This window comes from Protopterus annectens, chromosome 9.part0 (genome assembly GCF_019279795.1).
Source record: "Protopterus annectens isolate FY-2018-M chromosome 9.part0, PAN1.0, whole genome shotgun sequence".
Classification (NCBI taxonomy): domain Eukaryota; kingdom Metazoa; phylum Chordata; order Ceratodontiformes; family Protopteridae; genus Protopterus; species Protopterus annectens.
Genome location: NC_056743.1, coordinates 1,193,651,937 through 1,193,677,867, shown reverse-complemented (window position 1 = coordinate 1,193,677,867; position 25,931 = coordinate 1,193,651,937). Strand labels below are relative to the sequence as shown.

Sequence of the window (25,931 nt, the reverse complement as noted above, 5' to 3'; positions counted from 1 at the left end):
ATCTCATCTCACACCCGTCAAGGGTACCTCATCCAGACCTGGTCAGTCTGAAGCTTACAGCTTGGCTGCTCCAGTTCCATTGATTGCTAGGACTCCCGGTCTGTCTTCTCCAGTCAAGACTTTTCTGATGGCAGCTCCTAAATCGTCCACCAGAAAACTGTACCGTAGCAAATGGAAGCGTTTCTCCATCTGGGCTTCTTAAATGGTTCTGGACCTTTCACAGCTCCTGTTCCAGTGGTCCTTGAGTTCTTGGTGCACATTTTCCAGCAGTGCCCTAGCTCATCTACAGTAAAAGTTCAATTGGCTGCCATTTCCAACTTCCATATAGGTGAGAACATGGCTTCGTTAGCTTCCTCCAGACTTTGTAAAACCTTTATTAAAGGTACCTTTCTCTTAAGGCCCCTGGTTAAAGCTCCTTCTCCTGCTTGGGATTTTATCTTGGTTCGCAAGCTTTGGTTGCTCCACCTTTTGAACTGTCTGCTTCTGTGGATCTAAAATTTTTGTTGTGGAAGACTGCCTTCCTAGTGGCCATCACCTCTGCTAGGAGGGTGTCAGAACTACAGGCATAATCTGTCAAACCTCCATATGTGATTTGCCATAAGGACAGGGTTTCACTTCGTACTAATCCTTTTCATCCTAAAGTGGCCTCTGAAACAAATATCAATCAATCAATCAATCAATTTACCTGTTTTCTTTCCAAATTTTCAGAACAGGGGTGAATATAAATTGCATTTATTCGACATACATAGAAAGCTACATTTCTACTTACATAGGATTAAGGCCTTTTGCAGGTCTGACCAGTTGTTTGTGTCTTTTTCTACATCCTTTCTGGGCAAACCGATTTCTAAGGTAACCATTGCCAGATCGATTTCCCTTTGCGTCCTTCAGGTTTACAAAGACAGAGGGATGGCACTTCCAGGTAGGATAAATGCCCAGTCTACCAGGTCCATGGCTATATCAGCGGCCTTTTGGTCTAGGGTCTCTTTGGATATTTGTTCGGCGGCTGCTTGGTCCTCATCTCACACCTTCATTTCTCATTATAAATTGGACATGATATCTAGGGGGAGAGCATCCTTTGGCTCTGCGGTGCTCTGACATATCCTTCCATGAGTCACCCAAGAATCTGGTAGCTGGGGACTCTGACCCACAGGTTGATCAAATGAAGTCATCTGCTTCAGATAAAGAAGTTGTGTACTCAACATAATGTTCCATCTAAGTAGTTGAACTTCATTTGTCATCAACCGTCCCTCCCTCCTTCCCCCTGACCTTCTCATTATGTTCTTTCTTTGGTAGGCAGGAGAGAACACCTATACGGCTCTCCTGTTCTTCATTGTTAGTAAGGTATATCGGATTGGGTTTGTGTATGGTGTTGCAAACTCGATCTGAGGGAAGGAAGGAGATGGAGGGGTATTATGGGTAAGGGGAGGAGCTTGGAGCTCAGATTAGATGCTGGTGAAGCTGCAGTCTCAGATCCAATGTGGATCTGAATCCCACAGGTTGATGACAAGTCCAGCTACTCAGATGGAACGTTATGGTGAGTACATAACTTCTTTTTTTTACCTCATTCCATGAGAATGTGTATGTTGGTGGGCTCACTGAACCGCTTCCCCATTTTTTCGAGTTGAGGACTTGATATACTTCTGGAAGTAAGGAAGTCTGGATATTAACATCTTTGTCACTCACGTTTTCTTTGATGCTACAGGGTATGGTACGAGGAAGCTGGCATTTTGGATAGATTCTCTCTAGTGTAACAGTTGAGATTCCAGTGCGCTTTCACACCATGTATTGCAGGATGCGTAGGATTAAGATTAAAAACTTGGCCCTGGTAATCTTTTGGCCGAAAAGGGTGTGGTTGTCCTTCAAGGATGCATCTGCAGTCCTTACAAATGGGTTGTCCTGTCGTCAGGCAGCCCTTCGTGGGTCTGGCCTTGGCTGATGTCGCACTTCACCCGACGTCATAGCTGCAGTTATTCGGGTATAAAGGCATCAGCCGACGCCATCTTCCTCAGTCTTTCTTGCCGCGTGCAAGCAGAAGCTGTTCGCAAGTGCCGGTCGGTCAGAACCAGAGATTACTACTACGAAGACTTCTAAAGCTAAGTACCCGTGGGGACTCTTTCTTGCCTCAGCCGATGTCAGAAAAAGTGAATAACTGTTTAACTTGTGGGAAACAAATACCTCATAAAGTTTTCCACTCTTACTGCTTACCTTGTTTAGGACCAGACCACGACGTAGCAGCTTGTCTGGCCTGTGCTTCTTTCAACCGACGGACGCTTAGACGTCGGTCGGAATTTGCTGAGGAGTTTTTCGGCTCCGCTTTTGCTTACATTATGCCGTCGGATTCTCCGACTACGCAAATTTCTAAAAAGCGCAAGGAAAAGGACCGACACTCGCGGTCCGCGGTTAAGCCAACCGCGAGTGTCTCGGTTTCGGCTGAAACCGAGTCCACGGTTCTTCCTTCGGCCGAAAGCTTACCTCCTACCGAGGCCTCATCCAGCATGGTTGAATCTGCTACTGAAATCCCACCCGCTCTTGCAAGTTCTCAGGATTTATCTGATACTATCCCTTTGGATATTTCTACCCCTGCACGTGGAGCTGCTAGGCCACCTGCATCCATGTCGATTAAGGCCTTTGCCAGGGCTAAAGCAGCAAAATCTACCAAAACTGTGCCTGCTAAGACCCCTCTCACAGGCCTAGCTCTAGTTCACAAATGCTTAGTCTAGCAGAGGATCTCATTTCTTTGATCCGGGGATCCCAACCACACCCAGACAGGGCCTCTCACCCACCTTCAGAGAAGAGGCCTAGAGTAGAGCCCCCTGAGCCAGTTTCTTCAGATGACTCCTCTGATGAATCAGATAATTCAAACCCTCCAGAGGGCCCTTATTCTCCTTATGAAGACTCTGATGCTGAAGAGTCCATTCCTTCTGCCTCTCCGCCTGAGGAATTTTCCTTTGGGGAAACCTTGCATGCTATGAGGGAACAATTTCAATGGCAGGGCCAGGATTTTTCATACTCTAGGAAAAGGCTTAGAACCTTTTTGCATTTGCCACAGCATAGGCCTTTAGCCATTCCTCCAGTACTTACTGTTGTGGATGATGCATTTAATGATGCTTGTACTGCTCCTGATTCTCTTCCTCCGGCCCCTGCTAAGCCCGATAGGTACTACAGGGTTCCGGACACACATTATCACTTGTATAAGGCTCCTTTTGCAGATCCCGAAACTATCTCCCAGGGACCCAAGGCTGTAGCAGCTACTTCTGCCAAAAAAACCCTCCCCTCTGAAAGGGAATCAAGGGCCTTAGAGAGATGGGGTAAAAAAGTTTACACTTCTGCTACTCTTTCAGCTAGGGCCTTGAACTGTCAATTCCACATGATTCAGTATCAGGAATTTGTTAGACCAGTTAACTAAAAAACTGTCCTCGGATGAACCATTAGACAAAAAATCTGTTCAGAAAATGGTACATAACATTCAGCAGGTCAGTAATCATTCCTTAAAATGCGGCTATGATGCACTGGAGGCTTCCTTTAGATCAGCCATGACTGGTACAGTGATCAGAAGACATGCATGGTTAAAAGAGCAGTCCTTACCAGACCATGTTAAATCAAAGCTCCTAGATGCTCCCATGGATAAGCTCAATTTGTTTGGCTCCCCTGCACAGCAGGTGTTGAAGAAGGTGGAAGAGAAAGCAAAATCTGTCCAGACAGTCAAGGATTTCTTGCAGGTCCAGCCTCCAAGGTTTAGCAGGAACTGGCCTTCCAAGAATTGGTCCTTTCCAGACACCTCCAGAGCTCACAGAGGCAGGAATAGGCATTCAAGAGGCAGGGGTCAATCCAGAGGTGCCTACAGGGGACGTCAGTGGCAGGCTAACAACCAGCGAGGTACAGCCACAGATCCAGCCACCACCACTTCCACAGGACAATCACAGTGACTTGGCTCTGGCACCGCCTACCAGGGAACAACTAGAAGCACCCTTAGGCGGGAAGCTAGCCTTATTTTCAGTAAACTGGCATTACATCACAGGAGACAAATGGATTTTACAGACAATAGACCACAGTTACAGGTTTCACTTCCATACTCTACCAAGGAAGAGAGGAATGCCAAACCTACCTCCAAACCAGAAGACAGAAGCTCTAAAACAGATAACTCACTTACTAAGGATGAGAGCTGTAGAAAAGGTACCATCTATGGAACAAGGGCAAGGATTTTACTCCAGACTATTCCTGGTACCAAGAAAAGAAAACCAATGGAGACCTATTCTCGACCTGTCCGCTTTAAACACATACCTCATTGTTCCAAAATTCAAAATGCTGACCCTACAGCAACTTCTTCCCATGCTGCGCAAGGAGTCTTGGCTGGTAACTCTAGATCTCAAGGAGGCATACCTGCACGTCCCCATACGACCAAATTGCAGAAGATACCTCAGATTTCTTGCAGGATCAGAGCATTATCAATTCTCAGCATTGCCCTTTGGCTTATCTACTGCACCCAGAGTATTCACGAAATGCCTGGCATCAGTAATTGCTCATTGCAGGCTACAGGGAATTCAAATCTACCCTTACCTGGACGACTGCCTGTTACAAGCGGACAACAAAAACAAATTAACAAAAGACTTGAAAAGGGTCATTCATCTACTGCAAGCCTTGGGATACACAGTCAGTATAAAAAAGTCAAGGCTGATACCATCCCAAAGGATAACCTTCTTGGGTGCAGAGCTGGACACATCAAAACAAATGGCATTCCTAACAGTAGAAAAACAGGAGCATCTCCCTCTCTACTTCATGGCATTAACAAAGCAGAACCAGCTAACAGCAAGAAAAGTACTGCAAGCTCTGGGTTACATGGCATCCTGCATAATATTGATTCCACATGCCAGACTACATATGAGAAAGTTACAGTGGTACCTAAGGAATTTATGGTCTCAGCACAAGCACAGCCTAGAAACCCACATTCCAATAATTCCATGCCTGAAGCAAGAATTCCAATGGTGGGCTCAGGCCTGTCAATCAAACAAAGGACTGCCCTTCCACAGCACTCAACCAAGCCAGACCATCACAACGGACGCCTCAGACCTCGGTTGGGGGGCGCACATGCTGGACAAGTGCATACAAGGCTTATGGACTCAAGACCAGCTGCACCTACACATAAATCAAAAGGAAATGCTGGCAGTAAAAATGGCAATTCAGGCATTCAGACCATTTCTTTGACAGGGTCAACTGTTGATAAGGACGGACAACACCACAGTTATGTGGTACATCAACAAACAGGGAGGCACACATTCTTACCCTCTATGCCGGATGGCAATGGACCTCTGGAATGTGGCCCTGAGCTTCAACATTCAGTTACAAGCAATTTTTGTGCCAGGAAAAGAAAATATACTAGCAGACATCCTAAGCAGAACTACCACGGATGCCCACGAATGGATGCTGCATCCGGACATCTTCAAAACCATTACAGGGAAATGGGGACTACCAAAAATAGACTTATTTGCATCCCCACACAATCACAAACTGAAAAAATTCTGCACGAGGACGTACCACCCACTTGCTTGGAAAGTGGACTCCCTATCTTTCAGTTGGAAAAACCTGACAGCATATGCATTCCCACCTCTTGCTTTGATGCGCAAGGTGCTATTGAAGATCAAAGAAGACCGTCGAAGGATCATCCTGATAGCTCCAGACTGGCCAAGGCAACATTGGTACCCATTACTGAGGAGTAGGAACAAATATGGCCTCTGCCCCTAGTTCCCTTACTGTTAACACAGAACAACTTCAAAACCCTGCATCCAAACCTGAAAACACTGCAGCTGGCTGCCTGGAACTTTGCATAAGACCAAATAACCCAGATTTATCTCAAAGGGTTAAAGACATTATCTTGGAGGCTCGCAGACCCTCAACAAGAAAAAATTATTCAGCAAAATGGAAAAGATATCTCATTTGGAGTACTGCAAAAGGAGAAAATGTGTCACTGGTAAACATAGCTAACATCCTGGAATACTTGGCAGAGCTCTTCCACAATGGCCTGTCCTATTCTTCCATTAAGATTCATGCATCAGCTATTTCAGCAGAATACAACTTGGATCCTCCAGTCTTCTCACATCCTCTGCTCAGGCAGTTTCTGAGAGGAATTAAAATGTAAAACCACCTAGGAAGCCACCATTGCCAGCATGGGACTTGAACTTTGTGCTAGAAAAGTTGACACTCCCTCCTTCGAGCCAGCAGCAACAGCAGAATTACAGTACTTATCATGGAAAACTGCTTTCCTGCTTGCAATCACTTCAGCAAGAAGGGTTTCTGAACTACAGGCATTAATGGCAGTACAGCCCTTCCTGATCTTCCATCAAGATAGAGTGTCCATGAGAACTAATCCTACTTTTATGCCAAAGGTGGTCTCCAGGGTATCTTTAAACCAGGCTATCCACCTGCCTACATTCTTCCCCAACCCACAGAACAGGGGAGAAAGACTGTTGCATACCTTGGATGTGCATAGACATTTACGTTACTACCTGGACAGGACCAAGAGCAATAGAAAAACTGACCAGCTACTGGTGGCATATGCAACAGGAATGGAAGGAAAAGCAATTTCAAAACAGACAATCTCTAAGTGGATAGGAAATTGCATTAGATTTCGTTACTCTTACCATGGGAAGAAAACTCCAGAAAACATCAGACCTCACTCTACAAGGGCTACAGCCACTACCACAGCTTTTTTACGAGGAGTGGCTACCAAAGACATTTTAGAGGCTGCTACTTGGAGCTCCGTGCATACATTTGCCAAGCATTATAATTTACCCTTATACTCCAGATCCCGAGCAGATTTTGCCACTGCTGTTTTGCAAGGGATCTTAACTACACCATAATCTTATTTCTCCTCCTCCCCCAGTTTGGCTATGGTATTCTACCCATTTGTAAGGACTGCAGATGCATCCTTGAAGGACATAGTACAGTTTTGTACCTACCATAAATGTAGATGTCCGATAGGCATGCATCTGCAGTCAGGATTACCCTCCCTCCTTCCCCTCTGAGGTACTCCTAGGGTATTTACCCATCTTCTAGCTAGCTGGGGGAATCTATTGTGGTGTATTTGTTTGTATATATGCAGTAAGCACCGTGGTAGTCCAATGAACCATTGATGTAAAATATACTTTGTTGAGATGGAAGCATGGTTGTGCACAATACTTTTGATTTAAAGCACAGTTCTTAGAAGGTTTCATTTAAAAAAAACTAAAACAAAAAAACACAGTTGTCACATCACTCTGATTTCATTGTTTATTTGTCCATGTTATTTATAATATTTAAAATATTTAAACTAAGAAAGTTTTTTTCAATGACTTTAGAATGTACTGATAGTATTTAACATTATAAGATAGTATTCACAGCTCTTGTCAGACAACATCTACGCATTTGTATTTTAACATGTTTTTATTTGTTTGCTTGAAATCAAAAGTATTGTGCACAACCATGCTTCCATCTCAACAAAGTATATTTTACATCTTGGTGTTGGTTAAAGCATTTCAATCAACTTAATTCAATTAATTTAATTGAATTAATGTAATTGTTTAATTGAAACAATCAGCACTGAAAGCCTCTATTTAAATGAACTTGGTTACCCTGCTGTTTCATCTTGAAAAAGCCTGACATCTATGCAGGCGAAAGCGTTTGATTTATCAGTGTTTCGTTTACCTTATTGTGTTGTTCGTGTTCAATAAAGGATTTATCTACAGTTGCAGCTTGGAGAGGTTCATTGGACTACCACGGTGCTTACTGCTTTCTTCCTTTTGGTTGTTGGGACTTAGTTTGTGGTTTGGTTTATTACTGTTTGTATATATGTATATACATGTTTATTTTTATTTGCTCTCTCTTATTTGGAAGCTTTTGCAATTATCCAAATTTAGCCTTCCAGAGCATCTGGGGCAAGAAACACTGAGGAAGATGGCGTCGGCTGATACCTTTATACCCGAATAACTGCAGCTATGACGTCGGGTGAAGTGCGACATCAGCCGAGACCAGACCCAGACTTTGGAATCCGGCCGACCGAAGGGCTGCCTGACGACAGGACAACCCATTTGTAAGGACTGCAGATGCATGCCTATCGGACATCTACATTTATGGTAGGTACAAAACTGTACTTTCCAGGTCCTCAAGTTCCAAATGATCCTTGAAGACTTCACATTACAAGCCAAGGGGAGTCTTTTCTCTGGGTAACATTTTACATTGAAAGCAGACCTCAGAAGCACTACAAAAACTTTAAAGTGATATTTGGCTGCTTCTGCAGGATCTCCCTACTGGAGTACTTTTTTGTGGTTGAAACTGCTGAGAAGTCCTCTAGCCTGGCAGATAATTCTCAAGTGTAACAGATTTACCATTTGGTCAGAGCAATATCTTGTACATTCCCAGTTAGATTGTGGGTACTTCATTTGTATTTCAGTTACCTGTATGATTGGTTCTTTAGTCATTCCATGTACAAAGATGCATGTTGCAGCTGTTTCTGCCAATCATGAAATTGTGGAGGGTAGAATTGTGACCCAGTATTGGCTGATGTCATGCACATTTTTAAAGGACTTTTGCATTTTTTTTTTCTTTAAAAAAAAATATCTCCGAGACTTGAATTTTAAGATGGTCAGGCTCACCCACCAACATTGCAGTCTTGCAAGTTTGATGCCTTTGAAGTTCATCTCTCAAAAGGTGCTTTAGTAGGTGTTAGTTACTTTTGTGCACAGTATCTCGGAGTTTCGGGCCCTTGTCTTTATGAAGTCTTAACTGGTGTTTCCCAGATATCTGGTGACCCTTAGGACTGCCTCACGTTTCCTACAGAAATGGTGTCAAAATTATCCTTAAGTCAGTGTTTTATCTTGTTTTCTTTCAGGGGACAGAAACCAGAAAAGAAGTGGCCCTTCATATTATAAACATTCGCCACCAGTTAAGTTCCTACTTGAAGGGAGTGCACAATTTCAGAAGACTGTATTGCTTCCTTTGCTCTGGGAAGAGGGGATCTGTCATTTCCTTAGCAACCCCTGTCCAAGTGGATTGACAGTTGCATTTTTTTCTCATCAGGTTTAGAGCTGCCATATGGTAAATGCTGCTGTCAAATGCCCTCCAGAATGGGTGTAGTTTTCCTTATTTTAAAAATGTCATTGAATGAATTTGTGCTCGGACCTAATCAGTAGTTCATACTTTCACCAATTATTTGAATGTGACCATAGGAGTTGAGCCTTTCTTGGGACTTTATTTAATCAGGACTCAGATTTCTGTTCCTTCACTTAATGTCTGTGTTTTGACTTCTACCTTCCTTAGTGTTTGGAGACTTCTCCAGTTATAATATTGGACAAGACTCCATGGTCATCCTATGATATGGAAGGATTTCAGGTGAGTGGCCCATACTTGGTGGCAATGATTACTTTTTTGCCATCCTGCTATGATTTGGCCATTCTATCTGTGCTGTTTTGGACTTCCTTGCAAGTCAAGCAGGTATCTGTTTATATATCCCTTAACACTGTAGGTTTCCTCCACTGGGTTTCTTGCTTGGCAAGAATGTACTAACTCAGTGGTTGCAGGCAAACTGATGAGCTCAAGGGCTAACCAGAATCTTAGTGATGTGCATCTTGCCACAGAATGCAGAAACAGAAAGTTTGCTGTTCCTTCTGATGGGGACATCACAGAAAAATAGCCAAATTGAGTGCGAAAGGAGATAGGGGTAGGTTTACAGATCTTGATACTATGCCCTGCAGGAAATTCAGGAGAGATTACATGCCTGACAAGTCCATGTAAATGCAAGCTATTTTCATGGTAGAAGGAAGAATAAAAATAAAAGGGGGAGGGCTTATGAATAAAATTAAAATGCTTCACATGAGCAGTGGTTGTGGGCTTTAGTAGAGTTGGTTAAAAAAATTGAAAGCATTCAAAACTTGTGCTGAAGAAAGACTGGTGTAGAATGTCTACTAGTACAGGATAAAATGGTTAAGGCTGCAGACTTCCTAGAAAGTATCTTGAAAACCTCAACTGGATTTCCTCATTTTTCAGCTGTGTCTTTAACAACAGTGGAGTTACTTAGCTTGATGTACCCTTTGGGTCACTGCTAAAATGTCAGTTGTGTCCAGTAGAACTTGTTTTAAGTACATTAAACCCTTTGGAGTTGTGAAAAGGATAGTAAAGTTGTACATTATTTCTCTATATCTGGCATGTGGAGAAGATGCTAGGTGGACCAAGTAATTCTGATTTGGCATCAGTCTGGGTAAAATTGTAAATTGGATATAGCCCAGTATTTGCGTACATTTGGAGTGGGTTGGAGGGGCTAGCTGGGAAGACCACTTAATCCATGTTTGCCAGCTTTGTTTTTCTTGTGTTAAGAACAACTGACCAGTACAGTGAAGTAATTTGTAGCAATGAATTGCCTTCCTATTCACATTTTAACATTGCCAGAAGGTGTTTAACAGTACAAATTTCTTAAATGTTGTACAGCCCACAGTACAAAGATAGCTTATGGTCTACAGTGCAGCTTTTTTATATAAAGTTTAAGTACAATCGCATTTGTGTACCTCTTTTAGCATGTTATAAGGTATCAAAGTAGTCAGTTCTGCTGTGGAAATATAATATTGCAAGTTGAGAGAAAGTGATTACCTTCATTTGTATACTGAAAAGCACAGTTCATTAACTGATTTTCCCCCTTTTTCTTTTTTCCCCTGTGCTACCTATATCTCTCCTTAAACGTCTCTGTGTCACTTAATCTGTCTCTTCTCTTCTGCCTTGTCTTTCTACATGGTTGTTTCCTGTGTATTCTGAACATTTCTTTTGCTGTCTTTCTCATTCCTTCCTCTGAGTGCATATTCCATACTGTCCGCTTCCTTAACATTGCATTTAACATAATTTTTTCTTTTCTTCCTTTGTGTCCATCTCCTCCACTGTCTCCTTCATTGCTTACCTTTGCGCTTAACATTATTTGGTCTTTTATTCACATTTTACTTCTTTTTACCTATTTTCCTTTGTCTCTATCTCTTCTTGACTTGTGTCTCCTTTCCTTATTAACTCCACTCTATGCCATCTTTTTCTTTATCTTTTTGTTAGGTATCTTGGCCGACCAAAGACTGAGCAAGTGGCAGTGGTCAAGCCTCCATTCTTGAAACCAGAGATCTCTGATGGGCACATCACTGTAAAGATCATGGACAATGGCATCCAGACAGAATTGAAGAGAAGCAAGGTATGTCTGCTAGATGTTTGTACACAGAATTTTTCTGCTTGTGGTTAGAAACATGCTAAGTAATTGCCCAGAAACAGTCTCTATAGAGAATGTCAGACTGAAATCAAGGTTTCTTACATGGTGCTAGAGGGTGAATCTGCTGACAAAAGTGCCACAGGCTTCTGTTAGGTTGTCTGCTCTTTCTTGATTATGCAGTTGTAGTGCATTTAATATAGTGAATTGTATGGGTGCACAGGGAGCAAAGCCTCCACAGAAAATGGTTGAATATATATGCAGTGTTAGAACGGAAGACCTTCTGTTGTCCATTGTAAATTTGACTGAAGGTTAACTGTGTAAGCAAGTATATCCAAAGCCTACTTTATTCAGTGGGTAGACTAATTTTGACACACTACCTTAATAAATGTACAGTAACATGCGTGCTTATTCGTGACAAAGTAAAAGTAAAACTTTAAAACGGAATACAAATTATATTAAAAATAAGTAAAAAGCGAGAGCTTTTAATAAAAATTTGTGGTTCAGCTGTTTTCTTAAAGGTTTTCTGAAGAATGAAGTATCTTGGTCTTGAATCCCAGAGTACACTTCTCGAGAGGTAGACAAACTAGAAATGGTGTTTAAGTTGTGTTGAGGGAGTCTTCTAAAGGTAGTGAGGGATGTCATCAGAATTAGTGATTAAGTCATGGCTGTCAAACTCCAGTATAAAAATGGTGCAGTTTTTGTAATCTGTCTGTGCACCCACCAGAGGTGCAAAGGTGAGGAGGCATGGGCACTCGGGCAACACTTGCAGGAACTATTATGTAAAGCAGGACAAAATGACTTGACATTGACAGGTGACCTTGAATGCTCATATCTGGACAGAGACTGAACAGGATACGAGGTTTACCTGGGTCCACATGATCGGAAAACTAGAATAGAGAGGCCGGCTATTCCAGACTTCTCTCTGACAGAAGAGTTTAATGGTGGTCAACACGTTTCACCAATGGAAACAGTAAGATCACTTACAGAAGTGGTCAGCATGCAACTTGATCTTTTTTAAGGAAAGGGGCATTAGGGTCAAGTCTGGGATTGCAGTGTCATCTCTAGTAAAGTAGTCAGTCTTTAACATAAGCCACTGGTGGCCACAATCAAATGCTGGCATGGGTCAGAGAAGGATCAGAGCTCAACGGTGACTAGGCTGAAGGCCTGGAAGTTTACTGAAGGCAAAGCATAGGAGTTAAGGGAAGTACTCATGGCTGTAGCACTTCAGGAAGGTAAGGAGGTAGATGGTGACAGAATGGCAGTTTCTCAAAACAGCATGTGCAGAGGCAATAGAGCAGATAAAGCAGTAGGACCAAGTATACAAGTAACGTACATAAGGAAAGCTGGTGGTAGAATGCAGAAGTCCAGAAAGTTATCCTAAAATAAAGAAGAGTGTAGGAGATAAAAAAGACTGGCCAAGTCAAGAAGTATAGGGTGGCTACCAAAGAAGCTAAAATAGCATTTATAGTGATAAAGAACATGGTGCCTTAGAACCACTACCAGTTTCTGGAAAGTTATTTAGCAAATGTAAAATAAAAAAATAAATAAAATAAATAAATGGCGCAAAGAAGCAATATCAGATTGCATGACAGTAACAGATTAATATGGCAGTAAGCAGATGCCATTCATAAGTGAAGCCAGCAACAGTCTGCTCACCAGTCCAGGAAACAGCAAGGGCAGAGAGGAGTACTTCAGGAAGCTCTTATAGCTTCATAGGTTGGCACTAGGCTATTGGCCCTAGGGCCTGTGCAAGCCTAGCCATAACAATTCCCTGGATATTTCTTCCCACAATATTTACTTCTCTGGACCCCTGTCTAGCAGGGCGACTGTCATGATCTCGAATAAAGAAAACTCTAAAGAAGTTGTAGTGCTGCATACACAGCCTCAGATGGAAAAAGGAAGGAGAGCCTACCCTAGAAAAGTGCAGTGTGTCTGTGGGGGGTGGGGGGGTGTCCCCACTCTAGGCCAGTAATAAAAGGAGCCTGAATGCTCATGACTGCCACATGGAACAAAAATGGATACACCCAGTATTTCCAGATGCAGCTCTTTGCATCATGCGCAATTTCCCTTAAGAGCACACAGGAAACGCGCTGTCTGGGATCTGGATTTCTGTCTCTCTCCAGGTTCCCATTAAGACTCCCCACTAGCACAGCTGTAGAGTTGAGTCTTCAACCAAGTGTCCAAGCCAAGTCCTCCAGCACCCTCTCTGTGAAACCAGTGCTTCTTGTCCCTGCTCCAAGCAGCTGACACACATACTCAGATTTGATTTTCATACACACACTCCTGGGAAAGGCTGGCAAAGATTTACTAGCTTATCCCCCTTCTACACAGGCTATAATGTAGTTACTGCCACCAGACACTCCAAAGCCAGCTACTCAAGACTCTTACAAGGGTACTCAATTATACGGAGTGGAATTAATATTAATGCAAATAGTAGTGTTTTGACCAATGCAGTAAGGCTTTCAGGAATGGCCATAGAATCACCAAATAAATGAGTATTCTCAAAAATGTAAATATTCTGTAAAGTACCAGCCACAATGAAAAGTTTAAATATATTTAATAGTAAAAGAACATGAAAGTAGTAAATATCTATTTACAATAAACAGCAGAGTTTCAGTCACAGGAGATATTAAAATAACAGATGAATAGATTCTCACAGATGCAGAAAACAGTATTTAACTAATCTCACTATATTTTCCTGACTGATCTAAAGCATTACTATTCCCTGGTCACTTACTAGAACAAGGGAAGATGAAGTAGGTGATGGGTTCTTCTTTGTCAGGTTCCAAAGTGCTATGAGACTTCAGTCAGAAATACTGGGTAAGCAAATTGGTGTAACTAAGGAAATTATTTTTTGGGCTGTGATACAGAATCAAAATTGCCTAGACATAGTAAGGCCTTGCCGAGTTTAATTCTGATGTCTGCCAAAAAGGCAATTAATAGATGGACCTTAGAATCTAAATCAACTGTACTAGTAGTAGTGAATATATTAACTGAGAGAAAAGAACTGGAAGTGAAGTAGGAAAGGGTAGTCACAAGTTACATAGAAAAAATGGGAATTATGGAAACAATATCACCAGTACATGCAGAGTAATGTTTTGGAGGAAGAAAGAGGTTAAAGGGAGGGCAGAAATTGAATGAACTATGTAATGTTTGACAGTGACTACATAGATTATAAGTGATGTATGATGTTTGCAGCTGAAAATGTCAGTATGGTTTGTTTTAATTTAAATAAGTGTATGATTTTCTGTGTCATAAGTGATAATTCATTAAAGATGTTTCTTGTTTGTAAAAATAAATAAGTAAATAATCCTGAGAGTTCACATTTTCCTATGTCAGCCCATCTGGAGTGGAGTGGGGCCAGTACTAGTACCTGTCAGGCCATCCTTCTCTTATATCTTGTGTTGGTTCTGTAGTGCCTTTCAGGCATATGGCAGTGCACCATCTAATACAGGTTGCCTTTTTCACCCTCTGCTGACTCGGTCTTGGACTCCATTATTGGCTGTTTGATATTATCCCAGCCTTTTGTGGTACAGGTAATAGGGGCCAGCAGCTGCCCACCCAGCATTGGATGGGCTGACATTGGCAAAATTGTTGCAGGCTACAGAAACTCATTTGACCTTTGGCAAAATCATTGATGTCCTTCCTTATCACTGTTGCAGTGTTCCTTACAATAGGGATCCCCTGCCAAGAGCTGCGCCAAACTTCTGACCAATATGCCTTTTGATTGTAAAGGGTACACCTTGTGTCACACTTATACTCCCCGTGCACGGTGTAGGGCATAAAGGTGACGTCTGGGAGTACCATCCTCAGAATTTCTTTGCCACCAGTCCGAACCCCATCTCCAATCATCTGTTTGAACACTCGTTCATCTGCTGGTTCTACCATTTTCAGATAAGTGCCCTGATGTTTTATTTTATTTCTTACGTTTGCCTTGTTCTGGCTGTTGGGTTTTATGTCATCCAGAAAGGTGAAATGGCAGCTCAGGAGATAGATTCCCTATAAAGATCATCCGAAGCAATGTTTGTTCTGTTTAGGCGCTTCACATGATCGTACATCTTGCAAGATTTGGCAGTCCTTTGTCCCTGGGACTTTGAGGAGTCGACATTCTTCTCTAGCAATTTACCTTAAGATCCAAAGACTTAAATGTTGGCTAAGAATACCATGGAAGGATCTTTCTGGCCTGAGGGCCAGCCGTATATGAAGTAAAAGGCCAAGAAGGTTAGGCCTGATTCTTCAGCTATACCACCTCCATGGGACGTCTTTCTTGATGCTGGTGTAAGCCTGGAGGATTCCTCTACCATGACCGCTATAAAGGCCTGCATGGACCTGATGTACAGGGGGAACTGAGGTTGGTTATTATTAAAGGGCTGTTCCTCAAATTTTAGGTAGGGAAGAGGTCCTAATGACCATTCAGTGCCTTCAGGGGTCAGAGCCGCCAAAATTTTTCAAGGCTGACGTCCCACTTAAAAAGATGCAAAAATCTAAACATACTTTACGTGCTTCAAAAGATCTTCAGGGTGAATGGCAGAACTTCACTCAAGGCTTGTTTAATGCCCTTATGACTCGCAAGCCTCAACAGGATGTTTCTGTTCCTACTCTCACCAGTCTTGTGCTGTTAAGAGGCCCAGGGAGCAGGATTTTTCTTCTGAGGAGGATGTTGATTCTGAGGAAAAGTCCCTGACTTATTCCTCCAAGATTCCTGTGCCACTTGCCTATTGTTCTGAGGAAGAAGAGTCTGTAAGTCTTGACTCTCCTTTTGAGGAGATTTCATTTAATGATACTGTTTCCAAAATGTTGTCATTTTTCAAATGGGACTTTGCTCAGGTGTCTCATGTTCTGAAGAGGTACTATGAGCTTCTGCAAATGGAGTATCCTAGGTCCTCTGCTGTTCCTCCAGATGTTCGTGTTTCACTGTTGCAGTCCTAACAAATGGGTGATTCGGCTCCCGGTAGCCCTCAGTCGGCCAGAATACCAAAGGTAAGTAAAAATGATGGTTGCCATCAGTTGTAAAGGACGTTAGGCATCCAATACAAAAGGAGGCAGCCAGCGTCACTTACTCAGTCTTCCTTGCCGCGGAGCCCAAAGCAGAAGTTTTTCATGCACGAGTGCTGGTCGGCAGTCCGACTACAAGAGCTAAGTACGCCATTGGGGATCCTCTTTTCTTGCTTTAACGAATGTCAGAAAAAGTTAATTACCTTACCTGTGGAAAGCAGATTCCCATAGAGATTTTCATTCCTGTTGCATTATTTGTTTAGGCCTTGACCACGACATTCCCAACTGTGATCTCTGTGCCTCCTTTAATCCGCGTACTATCTGTCATCGGGCTAAGATTTTGGCTAGGCATTTTGGAGTTTGGCCTTAGTTCGTTGATATGGTGTCTGCCAGTCTTCAGGCTTCAAATGTTCTGAAGAAACGAAAGGATAAAGGACCATGACAGGCCTCTGAAAACTAAGTCCTCGGATGAGGTTAAGTTGGGCATTAGGCGGTAGCCAGTGAGACTCCTTTGCAGTCCACAGATGTACAACCGCAGGCCTTGACTGAGTCCGAGTCCCTTAGGCCTTCGGCCTCTGTTTTGCCTTCTGACCTGTTGTCAGTTGCCTCTTCTGCTGGAGCCGGAGCCGCTAAGCTGACTCCGGTGTCCGAGGCCTCCATTTTGCGTTTTGACAGCAAACTTCTTCCTTCAACCTCTGCTGCATTTTCAGTGGTTGCCAGGCCTCCCGAGTCCTTCAGGCTTGCAGGTAAATCTTCCATTCGTAAGCCTGTGAAAAGGCAGGTTCCAGCTGCTTCTCGTTCCCCTCAATCCCAAATGGTTAAAATGGCTAATGGTTTGTTGACTCTTATTAGGGGTTCTCAGCCTCCTCCTAAGAGGAGTAGGGATGTTTCTCCTGAGGTTTTGTCCTGCTCAGGTTCTGTTTCTTCCTGCATTTCTGCTGATGAAGAGGAATTTTCTCAGGCTTTTTCTCCTTTTGAGGATTCAGATGCAGAGGAGTCCATCCCTTCGTCTTCTCCTCCAGAGGATTTCTCTTTTGGTGATACTTTAAATACCCTCAGAGAACATTTTAAATGGGAAAGTCAGGATTATCCCCAATCCAAGAAACGGATTAGGGAATTTCTGGATTTACCTCAACATAAGCCTCTTGCTATTCCCCCTGTGTTGGAAGTTGTTGATGTGTTTCTGGAAAATTCTGTCTCCAAATTCAGATGTTCTTCATGTTTCACTGTTGCAGTCATTATATTTGGGTAATCTGCTGGCAGGTTGCCCTCAGTCGGCCTGAATAACAAAGTCTTGGGTCCTGCGTTGGTTGCTGTCTCCTTTTCCATGACGTCAGGTCATCAGGGGTATAAAACATACAACCGATGCCATTTTATTCAGTCTTTCTTGCCGCGCAGTGCCCGAAGCAGAAGCAGTTTGCAAGTGCCGGTCGGCCGACTCCTGAAATTTTCGCATTAGAGTTTCAGAACCGAAGTCTTCAATTAAAGCTAAGTACCCCGTTGGGGAAAATTTTTCTTGCTCCTTACCGATGGCAGTAAAAGTTAATAATTGCATTACTTGTTGGAAGCAAATACCTCATAAGGGTTTTCATTTGTACTGTATTCCTTGCCTAGGCCCAGATCATAACGTGCCTTGCTGTTGGTTTTGTGCTAGATTTAACCAGCACACTATTAAGCGTCGGTATATTTTTGCTTCAGAATATTTTGGATCCAGATTTAATTACCCTGAAATGTCGTCGGATAGCAATCCGACTACCGAAGTTCACAAAAAATGCAAAGAAAAAGACAGAGAGAGACCATCGAGGTCCAAAACCAATGACAAAGCTTCTCCTAAGCCAGTCGCTGGTTCGCCGGTACTCAGTGAGGTGCTTTTGCAGCCCCTGATACCCGCTACTTTTGAGTTGCAGGCCTCTACAGAGACCCATGCAGAGTCCAGTATGCCGCGAGATTCTCAGAGTATTGAACCCGCGGATGTCTCTCCCTTGGATGGGGCCGGAGCCGCTGAGCAGGCACCAGCTTCTGAGGGTGTTTTCAGACCTCAACATTTTTATATAAAACCGACGCCAGCTTCAAAAACAAAATCAAAAACAACTTCTAAGTCTAAAAAACCGACGCATGAGCCACGTGCTCAGGCCCCTATGCCAAAAAAACAGATGATCAAAATGGCTGAGGACTTAATTACCCTGATCAGGGGTTCCCAACTCCCCCCTGCTAAGAGGCCTAGGCAAGGCACTGATTATGAATCTTCAGATCAAGTTTCTGTTTCTTCTGATTCCTCTTCTGATCAGGAATTTTCTGTACCACCCTTTGAGGATTTAGATGCAGAAGAATCCATCTCATCTGCATCTCCTCCTGAGGATTATTCTTTTGGAGAAACCTTGCTTACTTTAAGGGAACATTTTCATTGGGAGAGTCAGGGTTTCTCTGAATCAAAAAAGAGGCTTAGGGATTTCCTCCTTCTTCCTCAGCATAGGCCTTTGGCTATACCTCCTGTATTAGACATTGTTGATGAAGTGTTTTCGGAATCAAGCATGGCTTCTGATTCCCTACCTCCGGCTCCTAGTAAGCCAGACAGATATTACACGGTTCCTGACTCCCACAAATTTCTATTCAAAAATCCTGCTGCTGATCCTGAAACTCTCTCACAGGGTCCCAAAGGTGTAAAGGCCTCTACAGCCAAAAATCCTACCCCCTCTGATAGAGATTCCAGGGCGCTGGATAGATAGGGAAAGAAGGTTTATACATCTGCAACCTTGGCAATTATGGCCTTAAACTGCCAGTTTCATATGCTTAAATGTCAACAGCATGATGTTCATCGTGCATACAGCAGCAGTAATCACATATGGGTTCTCTGCCGTCAGGCGGTCCCCAAACTGCCAGTTTCATATGCTTAAATGTCAACAGCATGTTATGGGCCTATTGAAACAGAAAATGATGTTGATTTCTGATTGTGTGGAAAATAAAGAATTACAGGAATTATTGCATGCAGCAGAACAGGTTGGAAAGCATACTTTGCAATGTGGTTTTGATTCCTTGGAGGCCTCTTGCAGTGCCGCAGTTACTGGATCTGTGATTAGAAGGCATGCCTGGCTCAAGGAGCAAAATCTGCCTGATCATGTTAAAGCTAAATTGTTGGATGCTCCTTTACAGCATGATAATCTGGTAATTAGGCAGAAGAGGTTTTAAAGAAAATGGAAGACCAAGCTTAAATCTATGCAAACTGTAAAACATTTCTTACAAGTGCAGCCTCCTAGATTCAGTAGGCACTGGCCTACTAAAAATTGGTCCTTTCCTGTGTCTAACAGAGCCTCACAAGGCAAATCCAGGCGCTCAAAAGGCTCTAGATACCAATCACAGGGTTCTTACAGGTCAAAGCAATGGGGTGCCTCCACCTCCAAATCTGGAGGAAACAAAGCACAGCTCTACAGTAAGCAGTCTCAATGACTTAACTCTACCATCACCAAGCACTTATCTTTTGGCAGCCCCCTTGGGGGGAAAATTAGCACTTCATGCTCAAAATTGGCAGTTAATTACCCAGGACAAGTGGGTATTAATAGTATCCCAAGGGTACAGATTTAATTTCCATACTTTGCCAATTCCAAACGGTTGGCCAGATCTACCACTAAATCAATGGGCAGAGGCTCAGAAACAAGTTACATCCCTCATGGATATGGGGGCTATTCGGCCAGTGCCAGAACAGGAAAAAGGACAAGGTTTTTATTCAAGGCTGTTCCTGGTACCCAGAAAAGACAATGCCTGGCGTCCAATACTGGACTTATCAATTTTGAACATGTTCCTGGACATTCCAAAATTCAAAATGCTGACTTTACAACAGCTGCTGCCTATGCTGGGCAATAACGCTTGGTTAGTGACTCTAGACTTGAGGCATACCTGCATATCCCAGTAAGGGAATCGTGCAGAAGATACCTCCGCTTCAAGGCAGGTTTTATGCATTACCAATTCTCTGCACTGCCCTTTGGCTTATCTACTGCGCCCAGGGTCTTTACAAAGTGCCTGGCACCAGTAATTGCATTTTACAGACAAAGAAGCATACAAATTTGTCCTTACTTGGACGACTGTCTCAAGCAGAAAACAATGACAATGTTAAGTTGCCAATCTCGCCTTCATTCTTGCTGGATGGGTTCGGAGCCGATCCTCGGCTCCGACTCGGCACTTGCTTTAGCTCGAGAACTCCTTTTACCAGCTCGAGGCAACCCTATATCCCATGATGCAAGGCGGAACTACCTCAGATCTCGTTTGCCACTTAGCGAAAGAGGTCTCCTTTGCCAGCTGAGGTGAGTTTTTCTTAGTAAAATAAGAAAAGTGTAGTTAGGAGTTTATTTTCCCTTTTTTGAGCGTCAGTTCAGTCTGTAATCTAGTTACAGCCCACCCTTTCCCTCTTTTTCAGTCCTTTTGTAAACTTTTATAAGTTTAAGTTACAGTAGTTTAGTCAGGCCTAGTTCCCCCTTGGTTATCCCTTCCTGTGTGTTTGTGTAGGGATTAAGTTGTGTGTTTGTGGGGACTGTTTGTGTCCATCCTTTTTAGGATGTCTAGAGAAGGCAAGGTCTCAGGCTTCAAGAAGTGTGACCAGTGCTGTCAGAAAATGTCCCTGACAGACGGTCACACTTCTTGTGTGTATTGCCTGGGGCCTTTGCACCTGCAGGACTCCTGTGCGTTGTGTCATGCTTTTAGCCAGAGAGTCCTGCAGGAAAGGAGGAACAAACTTATCCTCCGAGGTTTACTTAAACCTGAAGGTTCTCCTCCTAAGTCAGGAAAACCTCATAAGCCACCCGAGGCTCAGGCTACAGTGTCCAAGCCTCCTCCGGTGGCTTCGCCCGTCGAGCCGACATCGGCTCCGCTGGAGTCGATACTGTTTCTTCTAAAGTAGTGGGTTCGGCCGGCCGGCTCCGATACCCTGACTACTGTGGCCTTGTCGGCTCGCTGGAGCCGACACTTATCAGCATCGGAGCCGAGATATCCTCGGCTCCATCTGGAGTTCAAGGGACCGGCTCCGATGGTTTCACCCATAAGAGATCCCGGTCCTTCTATTATGAGTATTCACTGCCCGGGTCTCCTCTTTTATCGGAGCGGAGCCATCGGAGCCGGTCTTCGAGATCTTCCAGGCTGCCTGACCACGACTCCGAGGGGGTGGTAAGCAGGCTGTTGAAGTCTCAGGCACTGGCCCAAATGCTCCATAGCCCGTCACAACAGACTGCGGCTATAACCCCTATCATTGAGCTTCCTCCTCCGACTCCACACCAGAGTTCGGAGCCGAGCTCTTGGGACAGCGACTGTTTCATGCGAGCCGATACATCCTTCGGCTCCGTGCCTCGGCTCCGATCTCTTGCTTGAGACCTTCCTTGGAAGGAGGCGGTCGTCGGTTTCCATTGTCGGCTCCGAGGGCTAGTGGCATCGGACCCTTGTCCGACCCGCTCTCCCTCTCGGGCTTCGCTCTGGTAAGCTCGGCACCGACATCGCCTCGAGCCTTCTCTCTCTTTGGAGCCGACCATTCCTGTCTCTTCGAGCGGGTGTGTTCTGGTCTCCGGGAGAGGAGCCTTTGAGGTGATGAGGAGTGTCCTGGCCTCAGAGCCAGGTCAGCGGTCCGTCCCTCTAGCTCCTTCCTCATCAGTGCCTGCAGATGCCTCTTGCCAGCCTCTTGCTCTCAGGCCCAGGGATCCATCGCCCCAGGTTTCCCCTCTGGGAATTTCCTCCTCTTCCGAGGTTTCTCCTGACCCTGTAGGGGCACCCCTCGGAAGAGGACGGTAAGAGGAAACACACAGACTCCCAGTCTACTACATCTGATACCGACTTAGATGAGTCGGAGGGTTCCCCGGTCCCCCTCTGAGGATGTCTCCTTTTCAGACATCCTTGAGCTCCTCTAACAGAGGGGGAATTGGCCCTCCATTGACCCCTCCGAGGATGAGTCGGTATACCTGGAGGCTTTTGGATCCCGACCCTCCACCTCCTGGGTGTCTCCGCCTTCGACCCACTCATGCAGGTAGTGGCTCGAAGGCGCATGCTCCATATTCTGTGGAACCTGTCCCCAGGAGACCATCCAAGTTCATCACGGCCCCTTCGGATAAACAGTTCCTTTCCAAAGGTGTCTCTGTGGATGCTATGGTGGTGGCGGCGCCACTAAGAAGGAACTGGCGGATCCTTCAGTACCTGTCCATCCTCCTAATAAGGATTCTAGGACCATGGACAGGTATGGAAAGCGGATGTTTTCTTCAGCGACCTTTGCTATGCTCGCTGAATTACCTTTGTCACTTCACCAGGCTTCAACGAGATATTCTCAAGGAACTGGGAGAAGTAGTCCAGGATCCTTCTGCTGCTGGGGCTCAGGAAAAGATTGCCTCACAGCTTGCTATCCTGAATTCCATATCTAACTCCTCCATGCGGCTCATATCTTATGCGGCCGATGGAGCGAGCAGGGCCGCAGGCACAGGTGTTGCTCTTAGACGCCAAGCCTGGATGCGGCTGTGTAATTTTATGGACCCCTTTAAGGCCCTTCACCAACACCCCCTTTGATGGTTCGGCTTTGTTCGGACCTCAGGTGAAGGATACTTTGACCAGATGTGAGCAGGACGGTAAAACTCTTTCTGCCGTTGGAGTCCAGTTTTCCACTCCTTCTAGACCTTATCCCAAGAGTCAGAAGGGGAAGATGTGGTTCCAAAAGCCCAAGGAGCTACACGGACACACGTGGTCAGTTTACCCCCAGAGGCAGAGGGGTAACAATAATAGACGCCCTAGAGGCAGGGGTCCTCAGAACCAGGGCAACAGGGAATCACTTCCTGAGAAGAGCTTGCAGCATCCCTGAGGTGTTGCCCGACTGTCCACCCTTGGAGGCAGTCGGGGGAAGAATTTCACTGTACCCAGTAGCCTGGCAATCTCTATCCCAAGAGAAGTGGGTACAGTCGATCATATCCGAGGGTTACAAAATCCCCTTCAAAAGGTTTCCCGACCTCTACAATCCCTTCCAGACATCTCACCCGGTCAAAGGATTTGGCAAGACAGGAGGTTTCAAAACTCCTGGAAAAAGAGCCATCCAGACAGTGCCGGCAGACCAAGTAGGATCCGGCTTCTACTCAAGATTCTTTTGGTCCCCAAAGGACGGAGATTGGAGACCGATACTAGACCTAAGCAGACTAAACAAGTCTGTCATGAAGGCAAGATTCGGATGGTCACGCTGCAATCCATTCTGCCCTTTCTGGGCAAGGACAACTGGATGTGCTCTATAGACCTTCAGGATGCGTACTATCACATAAAGATTCACAGACGCTCCAGAAGGTTTCTCCGCCGGCTGGGAGCCAGTCATTACCAATTCAGAGCACTGCCCTTTGGCCTCACTTCAGCCCCCAGAGTGTTCACCAAATGCATGGCAGTGGTCACAGCTCACCTGAGACGTCGAGGATTCCAGGTGTTTCCTTATTTGGACGACTGGCTCCTCTCCGCCACCACCAAGCATCAGCTTCTTGGTCCAGAGACTACACCCTACAGCTTTGCAAGAAACTGGGAATTTCGTAAATTTGAAAAATCCTCTCTGCTGCCTTGCCAATCTATCACCTTTATAGGCAGAGTTAAATACACAAAATGTTAGCCAGGCTAACAGATCAAAGGATTCTGGACATCCAAAATTTGTTCAGCTTCTGTTACAAAGCAACAAGATCAGAGCCAGGTTTGTCTTGAAAGTTCTAGGCCTAATGGCTGCGGCCATTGTTCTTCTTCCACTGGCTCGCTTCCACATGCGTCTCCTGCAGTGGATGTTATTCACGCAGTGGTCGTACCACAATCTCCCTATGAGACACGAAATCTTGGTAACACAGTCGCAGGGCTCATCTACGATGGTGGATATCTTCCCCTCTTCTTCATCAGGGCCGACCCTTTATTCCCCCTCCTCCAGTTGCCACCGTCACCACGGATGCCTCTCTGATCGGGTGGGGGGGGGGCATTATCAGGGCAGGATGGTCCATGGGACGTGGCAACCCATAGAATACCATCTGCACATAAATGTCCTGGAGATGAGAGCAGTGCTTTTAACGTTGCAAGCCCTCGACGACTTTCTTCCCACGGGGACTATTGCAGTACAAACGGACAACATGTCCGTGGTCTGGTACATCAACAAACAGGGCGGAACCAGGTCCTATCCGTTATATCGAGAAGCTCTCAGACTTTGGCAATGGGCGATCTCTTCTCAGCGGTTTCTGATAGCAACGCACATCCCCGGCAGGTCCAACCTATTGGCGGACAGGCTAAGCAGATCTATTCTGATGCCTCACGAATGGTCTCTCAATCAATCTGTAGTGGATCAGATTTTTCTGAAGTGGGGCACTCCTTGTTGCGATCTTTTGCTACCCCTCAAAACAGCAAGTGCCCAGATTACTTCACACTATTTCCTTCCAGGCCAACCCTTGAGAGACTCTCTAACCCAGGATTGGCCTCGGGGACTTCTTTATGCTTTTCCTCCCTTTCCATTGATTCCACAAGTCATTCAGAAAGCCACCGCTTTGAGAGCCAAATTGATCCTCATTGCTCCATATTGGCCTCGACAAATTTGGTTTCCGTCTCTACATAGTCATCTTCTGGTGCAGCCCTGGCATCTGGACCCAGTTCCGGATCTTTGATCCACCAGTCGGGTCAGCAGCACCGGGCCATTCATTCTCTCAACCTCACTGCTTGGTTGCTCCACTTCCTTCCCTAGCCAGGCTACCAATGATTTCTGACTCAGTCAGAGACATTTTAGTGTCTTCTTTGAAGTCGTCCACTAGAACTATTTATGCTAACAAGTGGCGGCTTTTCAATTTGGGCAAACGCCAGAAATATTGATCCTTTTACTGCTCCTATACATTCTGTTTTGGATTTCCTGGCGGAGGTTTTTCATTCAGGATCCTCGCCATCTACAGTCAAAGTACAACTGGCTGCTATTTCCAAGTATCATGTTGGCTTGCATGACAATAACATCATGTCTCATAGGTTATGCAAGGCCTTTTGAGAGGAGTTTTTCTCCTAAAACCGCCTGTGAAACATCCTCCTCCGCAATGGGATCTAAACTTAATGTTGGCATCCCTAATTCTACCTCCTTTCGAACCGTCTGCTACATGTTCTTTGAAGTTATTGACGTGGAAAACTATATTTTTACTGGCTGTTACTTCTGCAAGAAGAGTTTCTGAGATTCAGGCCCTCTGTATTCGTTCACCTTATCTGTTTTTTCATAAGGATAGGGTTTCGTTAAGAACTAACCCTTCCTTTCTTTCCAAGGTTGTATCTCAAACCAATATTAACCAATCTATAGATCTACCAGTTTTCTTTCCTAACTATTCTGACAGAGCTGAACAGAAGCTGCACTTTTTGGATGTCCATAGTCAGCTCAGGTACTACTTGCATAGGACTAAACAAATTAGAAAATCAGACCAATTGTTTGTCTCCTATGTAGAAAACAGGTTAGGTCTTCCAGTTTCTAAAGTGACCTTATCTAGGTGGTTGACTTCCACCATTTCCTATGTGTACTCTCTCAGGGGCAAACAACTATCTTCCAAGCCAAAAGCACATTCGACCAGGAGTCTATCCACTTCTGTAGCCTTTCAGGATAGACTTCCCATTGACACTATTTGTGCAGCAGCTACTTGGGCCACGCCTCATACCTTTGTGTGTCATTACAAGTTGGATTTGGCCTCCAGAGATAGGGCCAGTTTTGGTTCCACAGTTCTCAAGAGTCTGTTCCATTGAGCCACCCGGG

At 44.6% G+C, this 25,931-nt stretch overlaps 1 protein-coding gene across 1 annotated transcript in view; it reads left to right on the top strand.

Annotated features, from left to right (window-relative positions):
* The window catches only part of ZDHHC5 (zinc finger DHHC-type palmitoyltransferase 5), a 1,362,456-nt gene that overhangs the window by 756,148 nt on the left and 580,377 nt on the right, over positions 1-25,931 (top strand). Inside the window, 1 exon segment of the mRNA XM_044084108.1 lies at positions 11,056-11,188. Within this exon segment, the coding sequence (XP_043940043.1) occupies positions 11,056-11,188 (133 nt within the window).